Below are 19,433 nucleotides of genomic sequence, written 5' to 3'. Positions count from 1 at the left end.
GTGCCTGCTCCGCCATTTGATAAGATCATGGCTGATCTGTGATCTAACTCCATATACCTGCCTTTGGCCCATATCCCTTAATACCTTTGGTTGCCAAAAAGCTATCTATCTCAGATTTAAATTTAACAATTGAGCTAGTATCAATTGCCGATTGCGGAAGAGAGTTCCAAACTTCTACCACCCTTTGTGTGTAGAAATGTTTTCTAATCTCACTCCTGAAAGGTCTGGCTCTAATTTTTAGACTGTGCCCCCTACTCCTAGAATCTCCAACCAGTGGAAATAGTTTCTCTCTATCCACCCTATCCGTTCCCCTTACTATCTTATAAACTTCGATCAGATCACCCCTTAATCTTCTAAACTCTAGAGAATACAACCCCAATTTGTGTAATCTCTCCTCGTAACTTAATCCTTGAAGTCCGGGTATCATTCTAGTAAACCTACGCTGCACTCCCTCCAAGGCCAATATGTCCTTCCGAAGGTGCGGTGCCCAGAACTACTCACAGTACTCCAGGTGCGGTCTAACCAGGGTTTTGTATAGCTGCAGCATAACATCTACCCCCTTGTACTCCAGTCCTCTAGATATAAAGGCCAGCATTCCATTAGCCTTATTGATTATTTTCTGCACCTGTTCATGACACTTCAATGATCGATGTACCTGAACCCCTAAGTCCATTTGGACATCCACTGTTCTTAACTTTTTACCATTTAGAAAGTACCCTATCCTTTCTTGATCCAAAGTGGATGACCTCACATTTGTCTACATTGAATTCCATCTGCCACAGTTTTGCCCATTCACCTAATCTATCAATATCCCTTTGTAATTTTATGTTTTCATCTATACTGCTTACAATGCCACCAATCTTTGTGTCATCGGCAAACTTAGATATGAGACTGTCTATGCCTTCATCTAAGTCATTAATAAATATTGTAAATAATTGAGACCCCCAAGACCGATCCCTGCGAGACTCCACTAGTCACATCCTGCCAATGTGAATACTTACCCATTATCCCTACTCTCTGTCGCCTTTCGCTCAGCCAAATTCCTAACCAAGTCCGTACTTTTCCCTCGATTCCATGGGCTTCTAACTTAGTTAACAGTCTCTTATGTGGGACCTTATCAAATGCCTCTGGAAGTCCATATAAATAACATCCATTGACATTCCCCTGTCCACTACTTTAGTCACCTCTTCAAAAAATTCAATCAGGTTTGTCAGGCACGACCTACCTTTCACAAATCCATGCTGTCTCTCTCTGATTACCTGAAATTTCTCGGTGTTCAGTCACCCTATCCTTAATTATAGTCTCCAGCAATTTCCCCATAACAGATGTTAGGCTAACTGGTCTATAATTCCCTGGTTTCCCTCTCTCTCCTTTCTTAAAAAGCGGAGTGACATGTGCAATTTTCTAGTCTAGAGGGACAGTTCCTGAATCTAGAGAACTTTGAAAGATTATAGTTAGGGCATCTGCAATCTGCTTGCTTACTTCCTTTAAAACCCTGGGATGGAAACCATCTGGTCCTGGGGATTTGTCACTCTTTAGTGCTGTTATTTTCTTCATTACTGTTGCTTTACTTATGTTAATTTTATCGAATCCCTGTCCCCGATTCAGTATTAGTTTTCTTGGGATTTCCGGCATGCTATCCTCTTTTTCTACGCAAAGTAACTGTTCAACATGTCCACCATTTCCCCATTGTCAATGACAATATCCCCACTTTCAATTTTTAAGGGGCCAACACCGCTCTTGACCACCCTCTTTTTCCTAATATAACTATAAAGGTTCTTCGTATTGGTTTTGATATCCCTTGCAAGTTTCTTTTCATACTCTCTTTTTGTAGCTCTTACAATCTGTTTTGTGACGCTTTGTTGATCTTTGTATCTTTCCCATTCGCCAGGATCTGTGCCATTTTTTGCCTTTTTGTATGCCCTTTCCTTAAGTATTATACTGTCCCTTACCTCTTTAGTTGTCCATGGCTGTTTTTTTTGGCAAGTAGAGTTCTGTATCTCGTTAAATGTTTCTTTAAACATTTCCCACTGATCATCAGTCGTTTTACCCATTAACAGATTTGCCCAGTTTACTGTGGACAGTCTCTGTCTCAACCCATTGAAGTCGGCCTTACCCAAGTCTAGAATCTTAGCAGCTGATTCACTTTTTTCCCTTTCAAACACTACATTGAACTCGATCATGTTATGATCACTATTGGATAGATGTTCACGCACAGTTAAGCTGTTAACTAAATCTGGTTCATTACTCATTACTAAATCTAGTATGGCTTGCCCCCTTGTTGCCTCTAGGACATACTGCTGTAGAAAACTATCCTGGACACACTCAAGAAATTCACTACCTTTCTGACAGTTGCTAGTCTGCTTTCCCCAATTTATGTGAAGGTTAAAGTCCCCCATTAAGACCACTATGCTTTTGTTATACACTTGTCTAATCTCTGCATTTATACAGTCTAGCACTTCAGAGCTGCTGCCAGGGGTCCTATACACAACTCCCACTATAGTCTTAGATCCTTTCCTATTTCTCAATTCAACCCATAAGGTCTCAGTTGGCTGCTTACCTCTCGTTATATCCTCCTTTATCATTGAATTGATTTCATCTCTAATCACTAAGGCTACTCCTCCCCCTCTTCCATTTTCCCTATCTCTCCTGGAGACCTTATAACCCGGTATATTTAGTTCCCAATCCTGATCATCCTGCTGCCTTGTCTCAGTAACAGATATCATGTCATACCCTCCAATTTGAATTTGAACCTGTAGTTCATTTAATTTATTTATTAGTCTTAACCCTATGTGTCCACGCTGTCCCAAAACCATTTATTCCCTTGTGCACGGTAAACTACCCCAATGCAGCCCCCTCAAACTTATTGGGTTAATATGCGCACCGGGCAAAGGCTTTCAATCAGCCAGCTTACCATAGTGAGCATGATGACAGGAAGAAGCACCAAGTGTGGCCAAAGGCAGAAATAGTTGTGAGGGTAGTAGCAGCTTTTGAGGGTGTGAGTACAAGCAAAAGGAAGTCTTCCATGCTTTTTTTTGTTCATTCATATGATGTGGCAAGGCCAGCATTTATTGCCCATCCCTAATTGCCCTTGAGAAGGTGGAGGTGAGGTGCTTTCTTGACAACTGAGTGGTTTGCTAGGTCATTTCAGAGGGCAGATAAGAATCAACCACATTGCTGTGTGTCTGGAATCACATATAGCCCAGACTGGGCAAGGATGGGCAGGTTTCCTTCCCTAAAGGGCATTAGATGGGTTTTTACAACAATCCGATAGTTTCATGGTCACCATTACTGATACTAGCTTTTTATTCCAGATTTTTTATTTTAATTAACTGAATTTGAAGTCCTCAGCTGCTATAGCAGGATTTGAACCATGTCTCCAGATTTAGTCTCGGCCTCTGGATTACTCGTCCAGTAACATAATCACTATGCTACCATACCCATAACGGACATTTTTAGGAAGCAGGGAGGTGAAGGATTGATTGTTCAGAAGCCAAGGAAGGATCCTGCAGGCTTGTGTAGAAAGAATGAGAGATGCGAAGGAGAGTTTTACTTTGGCATTCCTGGTGAAATCATTACGTTTTTTCTGTACTGCAGCCAGGCCCTGGAAAATATGCTGCTCACATTCATGTGTTGTGCAACCACTCATCGGGCCCGATATTAGGAGAGTGGCGGGTTCGCGGCGGGGGGGTGATTGGGCGCGTGGGTAACGCGCCCGGTGAAATCAGTCTGCCCCACACGCGATCGCAGCCTAATTGCATCCACTTACCTGGTCTTCCGGGTTCCCCACTGCTGAGCTGCGCGTCAGGCGGACTGCGCATGCGCAGTAAGGTCTGTCAGCTGGAGGAGCTCTATTTAAAGGGGCAGTCCTCCACTGACTGATGCCGCAAGAAATAGGAAAAATTACAGCATGGAGCAGCCCAGGGGGAAGGCTGCTCCCAGGTTTAATGATGACTCACTCCAGGTACTACTGGATGGGGTGAGGAGGAGGGGGAGGACAGAGATCTTCCCCCCGGCAAGCGGCCTGCCTCTGCCACCAAGAAGGCCTGGCTCAAGGTGGCAGAGGAGGTCACTTGCACCACCAACATATCGCCCACCTGCATACAGTGCAGGAGGCACTGCAATGACCTAAGTAGGTCAGCCAAAGTGAGTACACTTACTCATTCCCCTGCACTCCGTCTGCCACATCACCGTCCCCACTCCACACCTCCTTCTGCACTGCCAACACTACTCTGTCACATCACCCCTCACACCCACTCAAAGCTCATCCTCATCTTACCTGCACTTACTCACCTCGCCAGTACTCATCCCGCCACTACCACTCAACCCAATCCTCATACAATCTCATGGCTCTATCTCATACTCACCCTCTCATGCATCTCTTTCACCGTCAGCCTCACTCAACCTGCCACTACCTGTGCTGCAGCCACAGGGCATGCATCACTGCTGCAGCCACAGGGCATGCATCACATATGTGCAGTAGGCAGCGTAAGGCAAACGTGTTGTGAGCATGAAGGGGATGCACAAGGGTGTTTGAGGGTTTGTCATGGTTTTTACTTATATTTAATTTCTGACCAACTCACATCACATATTATATTGGCACCACTACTGCCACGTCTCTGCGAATCTTGTCCGGTTCGTGCAATAATGCCCTTTCCTGAGGATCACAATGAAGACCCACACCTGATGCCACCCATTGTGTCACTGCAGAGTGGGTGTATTTGCAGGGCTCTTTTGTGCAGACGACTGAGCGACGTCGGCGATGTCCCCAGTGGCACCCTGGAAGGATGCGGAGGAGACGTTGTTGAGGGCAGTGGTGACTTTGACAGCGATAGGTAAGAAGATGGTGCTCAGGCCAGCTGGGAGCAGCTCGGCATGAAGGAGGCTGCAGATGTCCACGACTACATGTCGAGTGACTCTGAGCCTCCGTGTGCACTGCTGCTTAGAGAGGTCCAGGAAGCTGCGCCTCGGTCTGTGGACCCTGTGGCGAGGGTGGTGCCCTCTGCGACGCATCTTTCTCTGCCTTTGCCTTCCCTCTTGCTGTGCAGGTGGATGTGTTACAGCACTGTGTTGCGGAGCTCCACGTGTCAGAGGTGGACTGCGTGGCTGGTGATGCTGTTCGCCCTCCGAGGAGGTCATGACTGCAGCTATGGCGGCCTCCATCCGGAAGATGTACATCTGAGGAGTCGGTGAGCTTCCCATAGGGAGCACTTTTTGTATGGCAGCGCACCTCACCTATGCAAATAAGGAGCGACCTGGAAACTGGGACAGATTCCCTGATGACTCCTCTTGCCAGCTGTTGATCTTGCCCCACCTACCTCCCGCTGGGTAATGAAAATCCAACCCACCCCGTACTGTATTAGAATTCCTTATAATTCAAACAATAAAAGTTCTTTAGTACAAGACTTCAAAATATTTCCAGTTTACTCACTTCATAAAAATAAAAAAAGAAAATTCTAAACATCATCAGTACACATCATGATCTAGTAGACAGCAGCAAATATGGATTCAGATTGGAAAGATCCTGTCTGATCAGTCTTTTCAATGTTTTGAGAAATTGGCATCCCAAATGGATTGTGTGGTGGTACCAACTTGGCCAAGCTGTCACTTCTTTAGAGAGAAGGTAAGGATGATCATGTGGGTTGTGGTTGGAATAATTGAAATGATTTTGCATGTTATCATGGAAAGGTTACAGCATGGAAGGAGGCCGTTCGGTTCATCGAGTCCACGCTGGCTCTATGCAAGAGCAATCCAGCCAGTCCCACTCCCCCGCCCTATCCCCGTAGACCTGCAAATTTTTTCCTTTCAGGTACTTATCCAGTTCCCTTTTGAAAGACACAACTGAATCTTCTTCTGCCACCCCCTCTGGCAGTGCATTCTAGATCCTAACCACTTGCTGTGTGAAAAAGTTATTCCTCATGTCACCTTTGGTTCGTTTGCCAATCACCTTAAATCTATGTCCTCTGGTTTTTGACCCTTCCACCAATGGGAAAAGTTTCTCTCTATCTACTCTGTCTAGACCCTTCATGATTTTGAATACCTCTATCAAATCTCATCTCAACCTTCTCTGTTCCAAGAAGAACCCCAGCTTCTCCAGTCTATCCATGTAACTAAAGTCCCTCATCCCAGGAATCATTCTAGTAAATCTCTTCTGCACCCTCTCTAAGGCCTTCACATCTTTCCTAAAGTGTGATGCCCAGAACTGGGCACAATACTCCAGTTGTGACCAAACCAGTGTTTTGTAAAGGTTCAACATGACTTCCTTGCTTTTGTTCTCTGTGCCTCTATTTATAAAGCCCAGGATCCCGTATGCTTTTTTAATTGCTTTCTCAACCTGCCCTACCACCTTCAACGATTTGTGTACAAATAGCCCCAGATCTCTCTGTTCCTCTACTCTTTTTAGAATTGTGCCCTTTAGTTTATATTACCTCTCCTCGTTCTTCCTACCGAAATGTACTGCTTCACATTTTTCTGCGTTAAATTTTATCTACCACATGTCAGACCATTCCATCAGCCTGTCTATATCCTCTTGAAGTCTATTACTATCCTCCTCACTGTTCACTGCATTTCCAAGTTTTGTGTCATCTGCAAATTTGGAAATTGTGCTCTGTACACCCAAGTCCAAGTCATTAATATATATCAAGAAAAGCAGTGGTCTTAGTACCGACCCCTGGGGACACCACTGTACACCTCCCTGCAGTCCGAAAAATAGCCGTTCACCACTACTCTCTGTTTCCTGTTACTTGGCCAATTCTGTATCCATGCTGCTACTGCCCCTTTTATTCCATGGGCTTCAATCTTGATGACAAGCCTATTATGCAGCACTTTATCAAACACCTTTTGAAAGGTTGCGTAGCTTACTGTTCAACAGCATCTTGCATTTATTTAACAACAACTTGCATCTGTATACTGCCTTTAATGTAGAAAATGTTCCAAGGTGTTTTAAAGAGATGGAAAAAAAAGATAGACAAAAGGAATGAACAATGAACCATGATGTGAGAGTTAGGAGAGGTGACTGAAAGCTTGGTTGAAAAGATGAGTTTTGAGATGGAGTTTAAAGGTAGAGCAAGAAGCAAAAGAGATGGAGAGGTTTAGGGAGCCAGTTTCAGAGTTGGGTCAAAGCAACTGAAGACTCTTCCACTAGTGGTGAGAAAAGTGAGGGGGGCAATGCACAAAGGCAAGAGTTGGAGGACCAAGGGGGACGTAAGGCTGGAGGATGTTGCAGAGGAAGGACGAGACAAGGCTGTAGAGTGATTTGTAACTCAGGTTTTGAAATTCAATCCCTTGAGGGACAGGGAGCCAATGTAGGCTAGTGAGTACGGGAACGATGGGTCAGTCAGGACTTACTGCGGGTTGCTGAGTTTTGAGCAAGTTAGAGTTTGTTGAGGATGGGAGAGTGGAAAGGAAGATATTAGAGAAATCAAGTCAAGAGGTGCTGAAATGCATAGATAAGGGTTTCAGCAGCAGTGGGAGTGAGGTACTGGTGAAGACAGATAAGTTGTAGAAGTGTAAATAAACAAACAGTCTTGGTGATGGGTGAGTTGTGGAGTTTGAAGCTCAGCCCTGGATTGAATGGAACATCATGATTTTGCCCGGCTTTTGTGGTTGCCCTGGGTTGAATAGAACATTGTGGTTGCGTGCAGTTTGGTTCAGCCTAACCAAGCAACCTGGGAAGGGGTATGAATCAATGACAAGGGTGTGTCGTTTTTGGTAAAGGCAAAAAATAATAGCTTAGGTCTTCTTGATATTCAACTGTAGGAAATTCTGACTCATCCACAACAATGTCAGACAGGCAATCTGACAGGATGGAGATAGTCATGGGGTTGAGGGAACTGGTGGAGAAAGAGTGGGTTGGGTCTTAGCAGACATGTGGAAGCTGGCCCATCTCTATGGACATCAGTGTAGGGCAGCATGTACATGGGCAAGAAGAATCCTCAGGGATCTCCAGAGGTTACTGTGCAGAAGTTGAAGTTGTGCTGACTGCGCAAGGGCAGTCCCACTGAGGTGAATCACAGAGGACAGTCAGCGGAGGAAGATGGTGTGATCGACTATGTCGAATGCCTCAGAAAGAACGAGTAAGGATAAAGTGCCACAGTCACGGTTATAGAGGATATCATTTATGACTACAACCTGGGTGGAAACCAGATTGAAGGGATTTGAACAGGGAGTTGGAGGGGAGGTGAGCACACATCTGCGAGGTAATAACACATTCAAGGAATTTGGACAAAAAGGAAAGGTTAGAGAATTATGTACCAGTTTGTAGGGAATGAAAGGGTCAAATTTGGGCTTTTTAATGAGTGGGGTGGTTTTCAAAGGAAATGGGGTAGTGCCTGAAGAGAGGGAGCCATGAAAAAATGTCAGTAAGCATTGGTGCCAGGCAAGATGGTTAAACAATCAGGAGTTGGATATGGAGGGGATTAAGGGGCAGGAGGTGCATCTCATAAAAGAGTTGAACTTGGAGAGCGAGGGTGAGAGAATAGGTTAGAAGTTGTAAAGTGATGGGGTGTCCAGGTTAAGATGAGTGTGCAGGGGTTTGGAGATGGTTGGTAGTGATGGGGAAAGAGGGAGAAAACGGTTAGAAGTAGGCACCTAAGGCAGCCATGAGGATGGCCTCAGTCCATGAGTTAGAGTGAAAGGACAAGGGCCATGAAATATAATAAATTGAACAGTGATAAATGTATCATCAGTGCAAAATACTTCTCCAAATTTTTACTTAATTTCACAGTATTTTGGATGCACTATCTACCAGCTTTGAGAGCCACAGGAAAATGAAAATCTCAACACTAAATTGACAAATAAATACTCAGGTGAATTTAGTTTTTATACTCAGACAAAATCAGACTATTATAATGCAAAAACATTTATTTGTATTAAATAAAACCTGTAAAAAATTTTTAGTCCACATCGTAAAAGTCTTCTATAAAAACCCCTGTACCAATGCAATATGCATGCTTGGGCACATTTTTCTTAGAGTAAAGAGGCAAACAGGATTAGTTACATAAAAACTTTTCAAACATTTATACGAACTCCTGTTTAGGGTGCACGATTTACTTAAATTTGGCTTGACCAAATGTTGCAGCACCAGTGAAGATACTTGATCTGAACCTGAACACTGATTAACGGAACAGCGTACAGACTAAATGTCATCTGTTAGGCATAAAATTCCTTTCTTGTCCCATATTTATGTTTGTGTCATGTTTGCATTCATTAAAAAAAACACAAACTTACTGAAAGCTGATCCTGACCTATTTTTATGTATCTGTGCTTTTTATTAATGTGAAGTGTACAGTGCAACTTAGAAAATTGATAAATGATCTTTTTATTTTTCATTTAACTCCATGGTTTTTATTAAATTACAATATATGGAATAGAAGCCTATATCACAAAAATATAGTGAAAGATAGTTTGTACTGTAAAAGAATTAAAAATTAAGTCATTAAAACTAGAAATGTCAAAATTAAAACATGATATGCTACATTTTTTGAATTTATAAACAATTCCTAATTCATTATTTGTACCTACAGCATTTTATTCATCTACCATCTATACCAGAAGCATAGATCATAAGATACCCTGTTTGCTTTTAAATACAGGGAACAGCTTAATTGTAGATCATCAAAAATGCTTGTTTTAGATGGTTTGATAGTAATAGATCAACCAACCAATTCTAATTGTCACTGAAGTGTGGTTTGTGCACTGAAACATGCATTTTCTTAACTGGCATCTTCAGGAGTAGTACTTCTTCATTACTATGACATGTTTGATACCATGCCAACTGGTGTACCAATATATTATAGAATATTCAGGAACTTTGTTCTTTTGTGCAGCTGGCACACAGGAATTTACTCAACAGTTTCTGGGATTTCCCGGTCATCCATAATAAGAGTGTGGATGATTCCTTCTCTTCGTTTCCCACTGCTAACAGCTTTGATACAGCAGTCATGGTTACCAATAGTAAAGTGGGTCTCAGTACCATCTTCCACAAATTCTCCCTTCAAAATTAACAAATAAAATGGTTTAGGTAAAGGAAAGGAATTTTTTTTATATAGCACCTCATCCTGACCTCAGAATGTTCCAAAGCACTTTTAAAGTGGAGCCAATGTTTAGGCAATTGGGGCATCCAATTTATGCATAGATCTCAAACAGCAAATAATAAATGAGATAAATGACTTGTAAATCTGTTTTTGGTAGTGATGGCTGAGAGAAGAATGCTGATAGGACACTAGGAGAACACTGCTTTTAAAATAGTGCAAGAATCTTTTACAGGCAGACAGAGCCTCAGTTTAAAATCTCAGCTGAAATGCGGCATAACTGACAATGCAGCACTCTCTTAGTACTGCACTGAAGTATCGGCCGAGATAACGTGCTGAAGTCCTGGAGTGGGGCTTAAACCCACAATCTCCTGACTCAGGTGAAAGAGCTGCAACTGAGCCAAGCTGAAACTATACCATGTTTAATATCAGAAGTTGTTTCACTCTGTTATTTAAAGCAGTAGATTTTCTTGAGCAAGCAGGAAAACCAATAATAAAGCAATGTTTTAATTCAGAAACAGTACTCACAGTTCAATAAAATGGCATACTGTAAATATGTACTTTGTATCAAAATCTCTTATCTGACAAGATTGCTGATGAAATTAAATGGATTTATTTAGTAAAGCCTATATAATGAATAGCAGTTGACTAGCAATTTCCAGCATGAACAGTTGTAAATACAAATTCAATGGAGTTAAGTTCTAAAATATTAAAACTTTATTATGTAATTATTTATAATCCAGATATTCTGTACCAGAAAACAAGGTCTTACTGAAAAAAATTGTTTCTTTATGTTCACTTTAATTTTTCCAATTTTCTCCCCTCCCCTTAAGATGTTGATTGCATGTTGGGGTATCCTTTGGTACCTCACTCACCTGGCTATTCTTGAAGTGTGAGCCCAGATAGGTGAGTTTTGGAAAGGCTATTTAACTGCAAGGGGTGGATGGTGGGATAGAGCACATTACACTTGATCCAAATCCTGTCCTCGCCCAATATCCATACATGCGCACTTCCAGCAAGGGTGATGAGGAGTAGGAACTCTGGTTGATTATTCCCTTCTCTCATCCAAGGGCATTTAGGCCAACTGCAGTGTCTCTATCACCACCATTACCTGGTAACTAAGTACATTAGAACATAAGAAATAGGAGCAGGAGTAGGCCATACAATAAGATCATGGCTGATCTTCAACCTCAACTCCACAGAAGGATCTTTGTGGCTCAGTTACTCATTGCCTCACCTTGTTGAGCCATCGTGTAGCCCATTCAAGTCAGTTTCAAGTCTGTCAAATGTGAAACAGACTCAATGTCATATTTTTGTCAACTATAACTGTTACAAGTATAGTATCACAAAGAAAATTCAGATTCTTTGAAATGGAATTTTTAAATTCCATGAGAAATTCAATTTTGGGAAAAAATATGAACTGGTATCAAAGTGTTTTGTAAACAATCTTCAGGATTTTAAACAGAGGCATGATTGATCTTTGTTAATAGTAAAGTCTTTACTGACTTGTTTTTCAGCATGTCGCTAAATAAAACTAAAACCTATTAAAATTTAGCAGTACAAAACTTGTTTTGTTTGTTTACTAAGTATGTAGCAATAAGCACAATGTATCTGGAAATAACTTCAAATAGCTCTTGCTGCTCCAACTATTATCTTGAAAGGGATGACTAGCCTGGACACATCTCTTGATTCTGGACCCTATTATGTAGTATATCATTCTCACAGAGTCCATTGGCCTGCACAACTTGAAGCCTTCCAAACAGGACTACAATACTCCATCACTAGCAGATATGAACTTTGTGGAACACTGACGTTGCCAATTGTGAGAACTAGGAGGCAAACTTATCTTAAGGACTTGTATTCTTATCAGTATTTCTACCCATTTTAGCCCCCAGCATACATCAGATTATCAAACCAATATACTGAATGCTTGTAACTGAAGAAGAGGTGGATGGGGAACATCATGGTCAATTAAGAAAAGTTAGTGACTTAAATTTTTTCAGAACTGAAGATAACACACCACTATCGGTTATACTTCCCTGCAGCGATTCAGTCATCAATTTCAGAAACAAAGCCCACTATTCTGCAAAGGATGATGTTGTTAGCGTGGGAACAGGAATAGGCCTACTCCATTATTTTGTTAGCCATGGCAGCTATCTCTTTAATCCCAATTCCCTGCCATTTTTTCAAATCCGCTAATACCCTTAAACACCCAACTGACTTTGCATCTAGTCTCCAGGACAGTGCATTCTTGCACTCTTTTGTGTGAAGAAGCATTTCTGAATTTGTTCTTAAGCTTGAATTTCCTGCAAAAGGTAAGTAATTATCTATCCACCCTGTCAATTCCCTTCATTATTTTGAATACCTCAATCACTCCTTAACCTTCCCATCTCTAGGGAATATAATCTAGGTTACCTAGTCTCTCATCATAACTCAGTTCCTTCAACCCTGGTATCATCCTGGTGGACCATTGCTGGACTTTGTCTGAGGCCAGTATATTCATCCTAGAGCGAAGTGCCAAAAATTAGGGCTCATGCCAAATAAGTTCGGGCCAGCATTCTGTATAATTATAAATGTATAATTCTTTGCTTTCATATTTAAAACCTCTTGTGATGAAGCCCAACATCCCATTAACTTTTCTGATTGCTTTTTATGCATGCAAGTTAGCTTTTAATGACTTAGGCAACCTGGATCACTAAATCTTTTTATTCATCTACCCTCCTCCCCGGGGCCTCCCTGTTTAAATTGTAATCCCATCTGTCTTTCTTACATCCTAAATATACTAAATCAATTTTGTTACATCAAAGTGCAACTATCATTCTGCCTATTTGCTTAATATATGCATGTCCATTTGCAATTTTCTGCTCTCTTCACTATACCTCCTAGCTTGTTATGTATAAACTTGAATTTACTTCCCATTATAAATAACAATTTTTATATCCTGAAGATACTGCCGTCCGATCAGCAAGTTGGTATAAAATGAGATTTTCAAGGAGGTTAGGATGATATACAATGTTGAACTGTCAAAGTCGAGTATCTGAGGGAATCATTAATTTTTGGACTCCTGCTGCAATGCAATCTTAAACTGGTAAACGTAAACAATGGGACCTGGAGCAAAGTCTTTGCAAGAGACTGTTCCAGGAACTTACTTCTTCAAAATCTTAAATGCAGTAACCACACTCCTTTAAATATAAGCTTAATGTTAAAAGCTTTACGTTAATTAATGCAGTGGACCACTTAAACTTCACCTTGCTCAAAAAGAAACACTGAAAGAAAAATATGTTTTGATGATCACGTGCATATTTTAGTTACTATGCCTGCCTCACAAGGCCAAAGAAAAATCATCTCTAACTTTCAAAAACTTACTGCTGTCTGCATCTTCTTCCCATTGCACCAAACATCCATGGTGTCCTTCTCTGCAAGGAAACATATCATAAAATATTCAAATTGTCAGGAAAAGTATTATATGCTAGAGTTTAAATCTACTTTCCATTTCTCTTTTTCCTGACATCATTGTGTCAAACCACTCCCCAAATTGCTTTCCATTCTTTATTTTACTTCAAAGAACTGTAAAATCTCATTACATTTACTTATAAAAAAACGAGCAGTAGTTTGCTTTTTATGGTAGATGCAAGCAATATTGTTGCAAACAAAATGGATTGAAAATATTCTGCATTACTTTTGGAAAATTAGATAATAAATAGAAATGAATGCATGTACAATGCTAGTTTATAAAATTATGCTGGTTATTTTGTTAACTGCACACAAAGGCACATAAAACAAAAAACAGATATATAATGGAGTCTTGATATACTAAAGAAAATCATGATTAATATAGAAAGTGTAGTGGGGAGGTGAAAAGGGGGATTAGAAGGGCCAAAAGGGAATATGAAAACAGCCTTACAGATAATACAAAAAAGGAAAGAGTAAGGGCTTTTATAAACAGATAAAAAATAAAAGAATTACTGCTGAGGGTTGATGGGGGGAGTCTAAGATGAAAACAAATATTTTGCATCTTTTATTCACAAATAATGGCAGAAGTGAGAATGTAGATGTACTTAAGGAGAATATGGAACAATTAGAACCATAGAACCACAGAAAAGATACAGCACAGAAGGGGGCCATTCGGCCCATCGTGTCCACGCTGGCTCAAAGAACAACCAGGTGCCCATTCTAATCCCACCTTCCAGCACCCGGTCCGTAGCCCTGCAGCTTACAGCACTTTAGGTGCAGGTCCAGGTACTTTTTAAAAGAGTTGAGGGTCCCTGCCTCTACCACCAATTCAGGCAGCGAATTCCATACACCCATCACCCTCTGGGTAAAAAAGTTTTTCCTCATGTCCCCTCTAATCCTTCCGCCAATTAGCTTAAATCAATGTCCTCTAGTTCTTGAACTCTCCGCTCGGGGAAACAGGTACATCCTGTCTACTCTATCTGGGCCCCTCATAATTTTGTACACCTCAATCAGGTCACCCCTCAGCCTCCTTTGCTCCAAGGAAAACAACCCCAGCCTATCCAATCTCTCCTCGTAGCTGCAATTTTCAAGCCCAGGCAACATTCTTGTAAATCTTCTCTGCACTCTCTCCAGAGCAATTACGTCCTTCCTATAATGTGGTGACCAGAACTGCGCATAATACTCCAGCTGTGGCCTTACCAGCGTTTTATACAGTTCCATCATTACATCCCTGCTTTTGTATTCTATACCTCGGCTAATAACGGACAGCATTCCGTATGCCTTCTTCACAACCTTATCTATCTGTACTGCCACCTTCAGGGACCTGTGCACATGCGCTCCAAGGTCTCTCACTTCCTCTACCCCTCTCAATATATTCCCGTTTACTGCGTATTCCCTTTTACTGTTTGCCCTCCCTAAGTGCATTACCTCACACTTCTCCGGATTGAACTCCATTTGCCACTTTTCCGCCCACTCCACCAACCCATTGATATCTTCTTGGAGTCTACAGTTATCCTCTTCTCTATCAACTACACGGCCAATTTTTGTGTCGTCTGCAAATTTGCCAATCATGCCCCCTACATTCATGTCCAAATCGTTAATATATACCATAAACAGCAAGGAACCCAACACTGAGCTGTGTGACACACCACTGGAAACAGATTTCCATTCGCAAAGACATCCATTGACTAGTACCCTTTGTTTCCTGTTACTGAGCCAATTTTGGATCCAATTCGCCACATTTCCCTGTATCCCATGGGCTTTTACTTTCTGACCAGTCCGCCATGTGGGACCTTGTCAAATGTCTTACTAAAATCCATGTAGACAACATCCACTGCACTATCCTCATCAATCCTGCTCATCACTTCCTCAAAGAATTTAATCAGATTTGTAAGACATGACCTTCCCTGAACAAATCCATGCTGACTATCCCTGATTAAACCATGCCTTTCCAAGTGACAGTTTATCCTATCTCAGTATTGATTCTAATAGTTTGCCCACCACTGAGGTAAGACTGACCGGCCTATAATTGTTCGGCCTTTCCCTCGTACCCTTTTTAAATGGTCTTACGTTTGCAGTCTTCCAGTCCTCCGGTACCTCGCCTGTATCTAGTGAGGAATGGAAAATGATCCTCAGAGCATCCTCTATTTCCTCCCTGGCTTCCTTGAATAGCTGAGGAAACAATCCATCCGGCTCTGGTGACTTATCAACTTTCAAGGATTCCAGTCCCTGTAGTACTTCCTCTCTCGTTTTGTTTACCTTATCCAATATTTCACACCTCTCCTCTTTAACTACTACGTCCGGATCATCCCTTTCCTTTGTGAATACGGAGACAAAATATTCATTTAAAACCCTACCCACATCCTCTGCTTTGTCACACAAGTTACCCTGATCATCCCTGATAGTTCCCACCTTTTCCTTAGATATCCTCTTGTTCTTAATGTACTGATAAAACATCTTTGGGTTTTCTTTATTCTTACTAGCTAATATTTTTTCATGCCCTCTCTTTGCTCTCCTTATTTCCTTTTTTACGTCATCCCTGTACTTTCTATACTCCTCTAGGCTTTCTGCAGTATTTAGTTTTCTGTGACGGTCATAAGCTTTCATTTTCTGCTTTATCTCGCCTTGTATACTTCCAGACAACCAGGAGATTCTAAATTTGGCAGTGCCACCCTTTTTCTTTGAGGGGACGTATCTGCGTTGTACCCGTAGAATTTCACTTTTTAGTGCCTCCCACTGGCTTGCCACTGATTTCTCCTCAAGTAGTTGTGTCCAGTCCACTTCTGCCAAATCAGCTCTTAGTTCTGTAAAATTTGCCTTCTCCCAATTTAAAACGTTTACTCCTGATTTAACTCTGTCCTTTTCCATAATAATGCTAAAACTAACTGAATTGTGGTCACTATCCCCATAATGGTCACCCACTGTCACTTCACCCACTTGCCCATCTTCATTTCCCAGGACTAAATCTAGAATTGCATTCCCTCTTGTTGGGCTTGTCACGTACTGGCTAAAAAAGTTCTCCTGGACACTGATCAAGAATTTTGTGCCCTCTGTGCCCCTCACACTGTTTGAATCCCAGTTGATGTTAGGGTAGTTGAAGTCCCCTACTATAATTGCCCTCTTATTTTTGCACTCAGAAATTTGCCTACATATTTGTTCTTCTATCTCCCTTTCGCTATTCGGGGGTCTATAGTGCACTCCTAGTAGTGTGACTGCCCCTTTTTTATTTCTTAGCTCAACCCATATGACCTCGATTGATGATCCATTTAGCATATCATCCCTTCTCACAACTGTAATTGATTCTTTAACCAATAATGCTACCCCTCCTCTTGTTTTATCATCCACTCTATCCTGCCTAAAAACTCTATATCCAGGGATATTGAGCTTCCAATTATCCCCCTCTTTAAGCCAGGTTTCCATTATAGCAATGATATCATGCTGCCATGTGTCAATCTGTGCCCTTAACTCATCTGCTTTGTTTGTAATATTCCTTGCATTGAAGTATATACCCATTAGCCCCGTCAAATTCCTGTGCTGAACATTATTTAACCTTTGCTTCTTTTGCCTTTCTGAGTCGCTAACTACATCACTAACTGCTTTTCTATTTCCCATTTCCTGGTCTGAATTTGTCCTATCTGTACCTGCCCTTTGGTTCCCATCCCCCTGCCATACTAGTTTAAACCCTCCCCAACAGAACTAGCAAATGCCCCCGCGAGGATATTGGTCCCGGTTCTGCTTGGGTGCAACCCGTCCAGCTTGTACAGGTCCCGCCTTTCCCAGAATCGGTCCCAATGCCTCAGGAATTTCAACCCCTCCCTCCTACACCATCTCTCAAGCCACGCATTCATCTGGTCTATTCTCCTGTTTCTGCTCTCTCTAGCACGTGGCACTGGGAGTAATCCTGAGATTACTACCTTAGAGGTCCTGCTTTTTAATTTATTTCCTAACTCCCTATGTTCTACTTGCAGGACCTCATCCCTTTTTTTACCGATGCCGTTGGTACCGATATGGACCGCGACCTCTGGCTGTTCACCCTCCCCTTTCAGAATGTCCTGCAGCCGCAATTAACGATTGTTACAGATAACTTGAGAAAAGGAATTGGTTCTTAAAGAATTAGCAGAACTCAAGGTGGATAAGTTACTGGGCCCTGATGTCATGCACCCTTGGCTGTTGAAGTCAGAGAGGAGATGGCAGAGGCTTTGGCCTCAATTTTCAATCCTCCTTAAATAGGCAAATTTTGTTTTGGGATTAGAGAGTAGCCAATGTGACACCTGTGTTCAAGAAGGCAAAGTAGAATAAACTGGAAAACTATAGACCAGTTAAACGTCAATTGTGGACAAACTCTTAGAATCCATAATTTGAGGTAAAAATTAATGAACATTTAAAAATGCATGGGTTATTCAAAGTCAGCCAGCATGGATTTGTTGAAAGTAAGTTGTGTTTGACAAATCTAACAGAGTTTTTTGAAGAAGGGAATGCAGCAGATGTAGTGTATATGGATTTTCAGAACACACTGGATAAAGTGTCTCTTATGAGGCTTGTTGGAAAAATTCAGGTGTATGGGATAATATAAAGTGTAGCAACCTGGATATAAAGTTGGTTGACGAATAGGAAAGCAAGGGTTAGGGTAAATGGATATTGCTCAGATCGGAGAAGGGTTAGAAGTAGTGTACCCCATGGGGTCAGTACTGGGTTCACTTTTGTTCTTGGCATATATAGATGATTTGGACTTGGGCACAAGGAGCACTATCTTGGAATTTGCTAACAGCAGAAAGGGATTTTGGCAAAGAGTGGGAGGTATGGTAAAAGACTTCAGGAAGACAGAGATTCGTGGAATGGACAACAGGTGACAGATGCAATTTAATGTGGATAAGTGGGAGGTAACATATTTTGAGAGGGAAAAAAACGAATGCGTATACACTCAATGGAAAGATACTGAAGATTGTGGCTGAGCAGAGGCCTAGGGGTTCAAAAACATATTTCCCTGAAAGTGTGTGCAGGTAGACAAACCCATAAAAAAGGCCAACATGTTGGGGTTTCTAAACAGGCCATAAAGTACAAGAGTAAAAGGAGGAGAAATTGATCCTTGTGCCCATTTTTTGGGCAAACAATTTGCTTTGGCGGGACCAACACGCCCAATCTCCTCCGGAAGTGTGCTGGCTGCCAAACAGGAACCTGGCGACTTCCAAGTGTCGAGGGCGCTCATCTAAAACAGGTGTTAGCTGCCTTGAATAAGCAAATCAGAGTCCTAACACCTGTTTTAGGACCTTGCTCCAAATTCGGCATCAACTGGGCAGCAGAGCCAGCCGAATATCCTAAGACCCTGACCAGCGAGTTGCATCAGGACGTCCAATTGGTGTCCACAACTCGCTGGTTTTATGGAGATGAGGCCCGAAGCCCAATTTCTAGAGGGCCTCAGGCTAACACCTTCGGGCACAAGTTGCAGTCACGACACCCATTTTGTGCCGGTTTCCGGCGCGACACGAGTTTCTCCCCCCCCCAAGAAGTACAAAATTTGTGTTAGGCCACAGTTAGTTCAGTGTGCACTCCATTATAGAAAGGACATGAAAGCCATAGAGTGTACGTTCATCAGGAAGCTTCCCGATATGGGAAATTATACTTATGAAGAGAGAGACTCAAGATACTGGGACTATTTCCACTGGAGTAGAGAAGGCCAAGATAAGATTTAATCGAAGTATGTAATGTTTTGTCAAAGGGAGCTGTTGAGCCAGAGCCTATTGCTTCTTTCAAAGGAAAATTAGATAAATATTTGAAGCAGAGCAAGATACAGGGCTATGAGGATAGAGTGGGGCAGTGGGATTTTGTTTTTTCTAGTAAAGAGCTGGCACAGTCATGATGAGATGAAAACTTATATGGTTCTATATTGGCGCCACGGGAAAAGTTTCAATATACTGATATTTTGATACATTGAAATTTCTGCTCCTGGCC

The 19,433-nt window shown here is 41.8% G+C and overlaps 1 protein-coding gene across 3 annotated transcripts in view; it reads right to left on the bottom strand.

The window, feature by feature from the left end:
• Nucleotides 1-19,433, bottom strand: part of faima (Fas apoptotic inhibitory molecule a) — a 43,529-nt gene that overhangs the window by 3,856 nt on the left and 20,240 nt on the right. The window contains exons 4-5 of one of the 3 annotated variants that reach the window (XM_067987307.1): nt 13,398-13,447; nt 8,856-9,992 (exon numbers count right to left, since the gene is read on the bottom strand). In XM_067987307.1, coding sequence (XP_067843408.1) covers nt 9,843-9,992; nt 13,398-13,447 — 200 coding nt within the window. In that variant the 3' untranslated portion in view covers nt 8,856-9,842. Of the gene's footprint in view, nt 1-8,855; nt 9,993-13,397; nt 13,448-19,433 lie in introns of those variants that run through there. The other 2 variants (XM_067987305.1, XM_067987308.1) reach the window with 2 other exon arrangements.

The sequence above is a fragment of the Heptranchias perlo genome, chromosome 7 (assembly GCF_035084215.1).
Source record: "Heptranchias perlo isolate sHepPer1 chromosome 7, sHepPer1.hap1, whole genome shotgun sequence".
NCBI lineage: Eukaryota > Metazoa > Chordata > Chondrichthyes > Hexanchiformes > Hexanchidae > Heptranchias > Heptranchias perlo.
The sequence above is the reverse complement of the archived record's forward strand: the minus strand, read 5'-3'. Positions and strand labels throughout refer to the sequence as shown.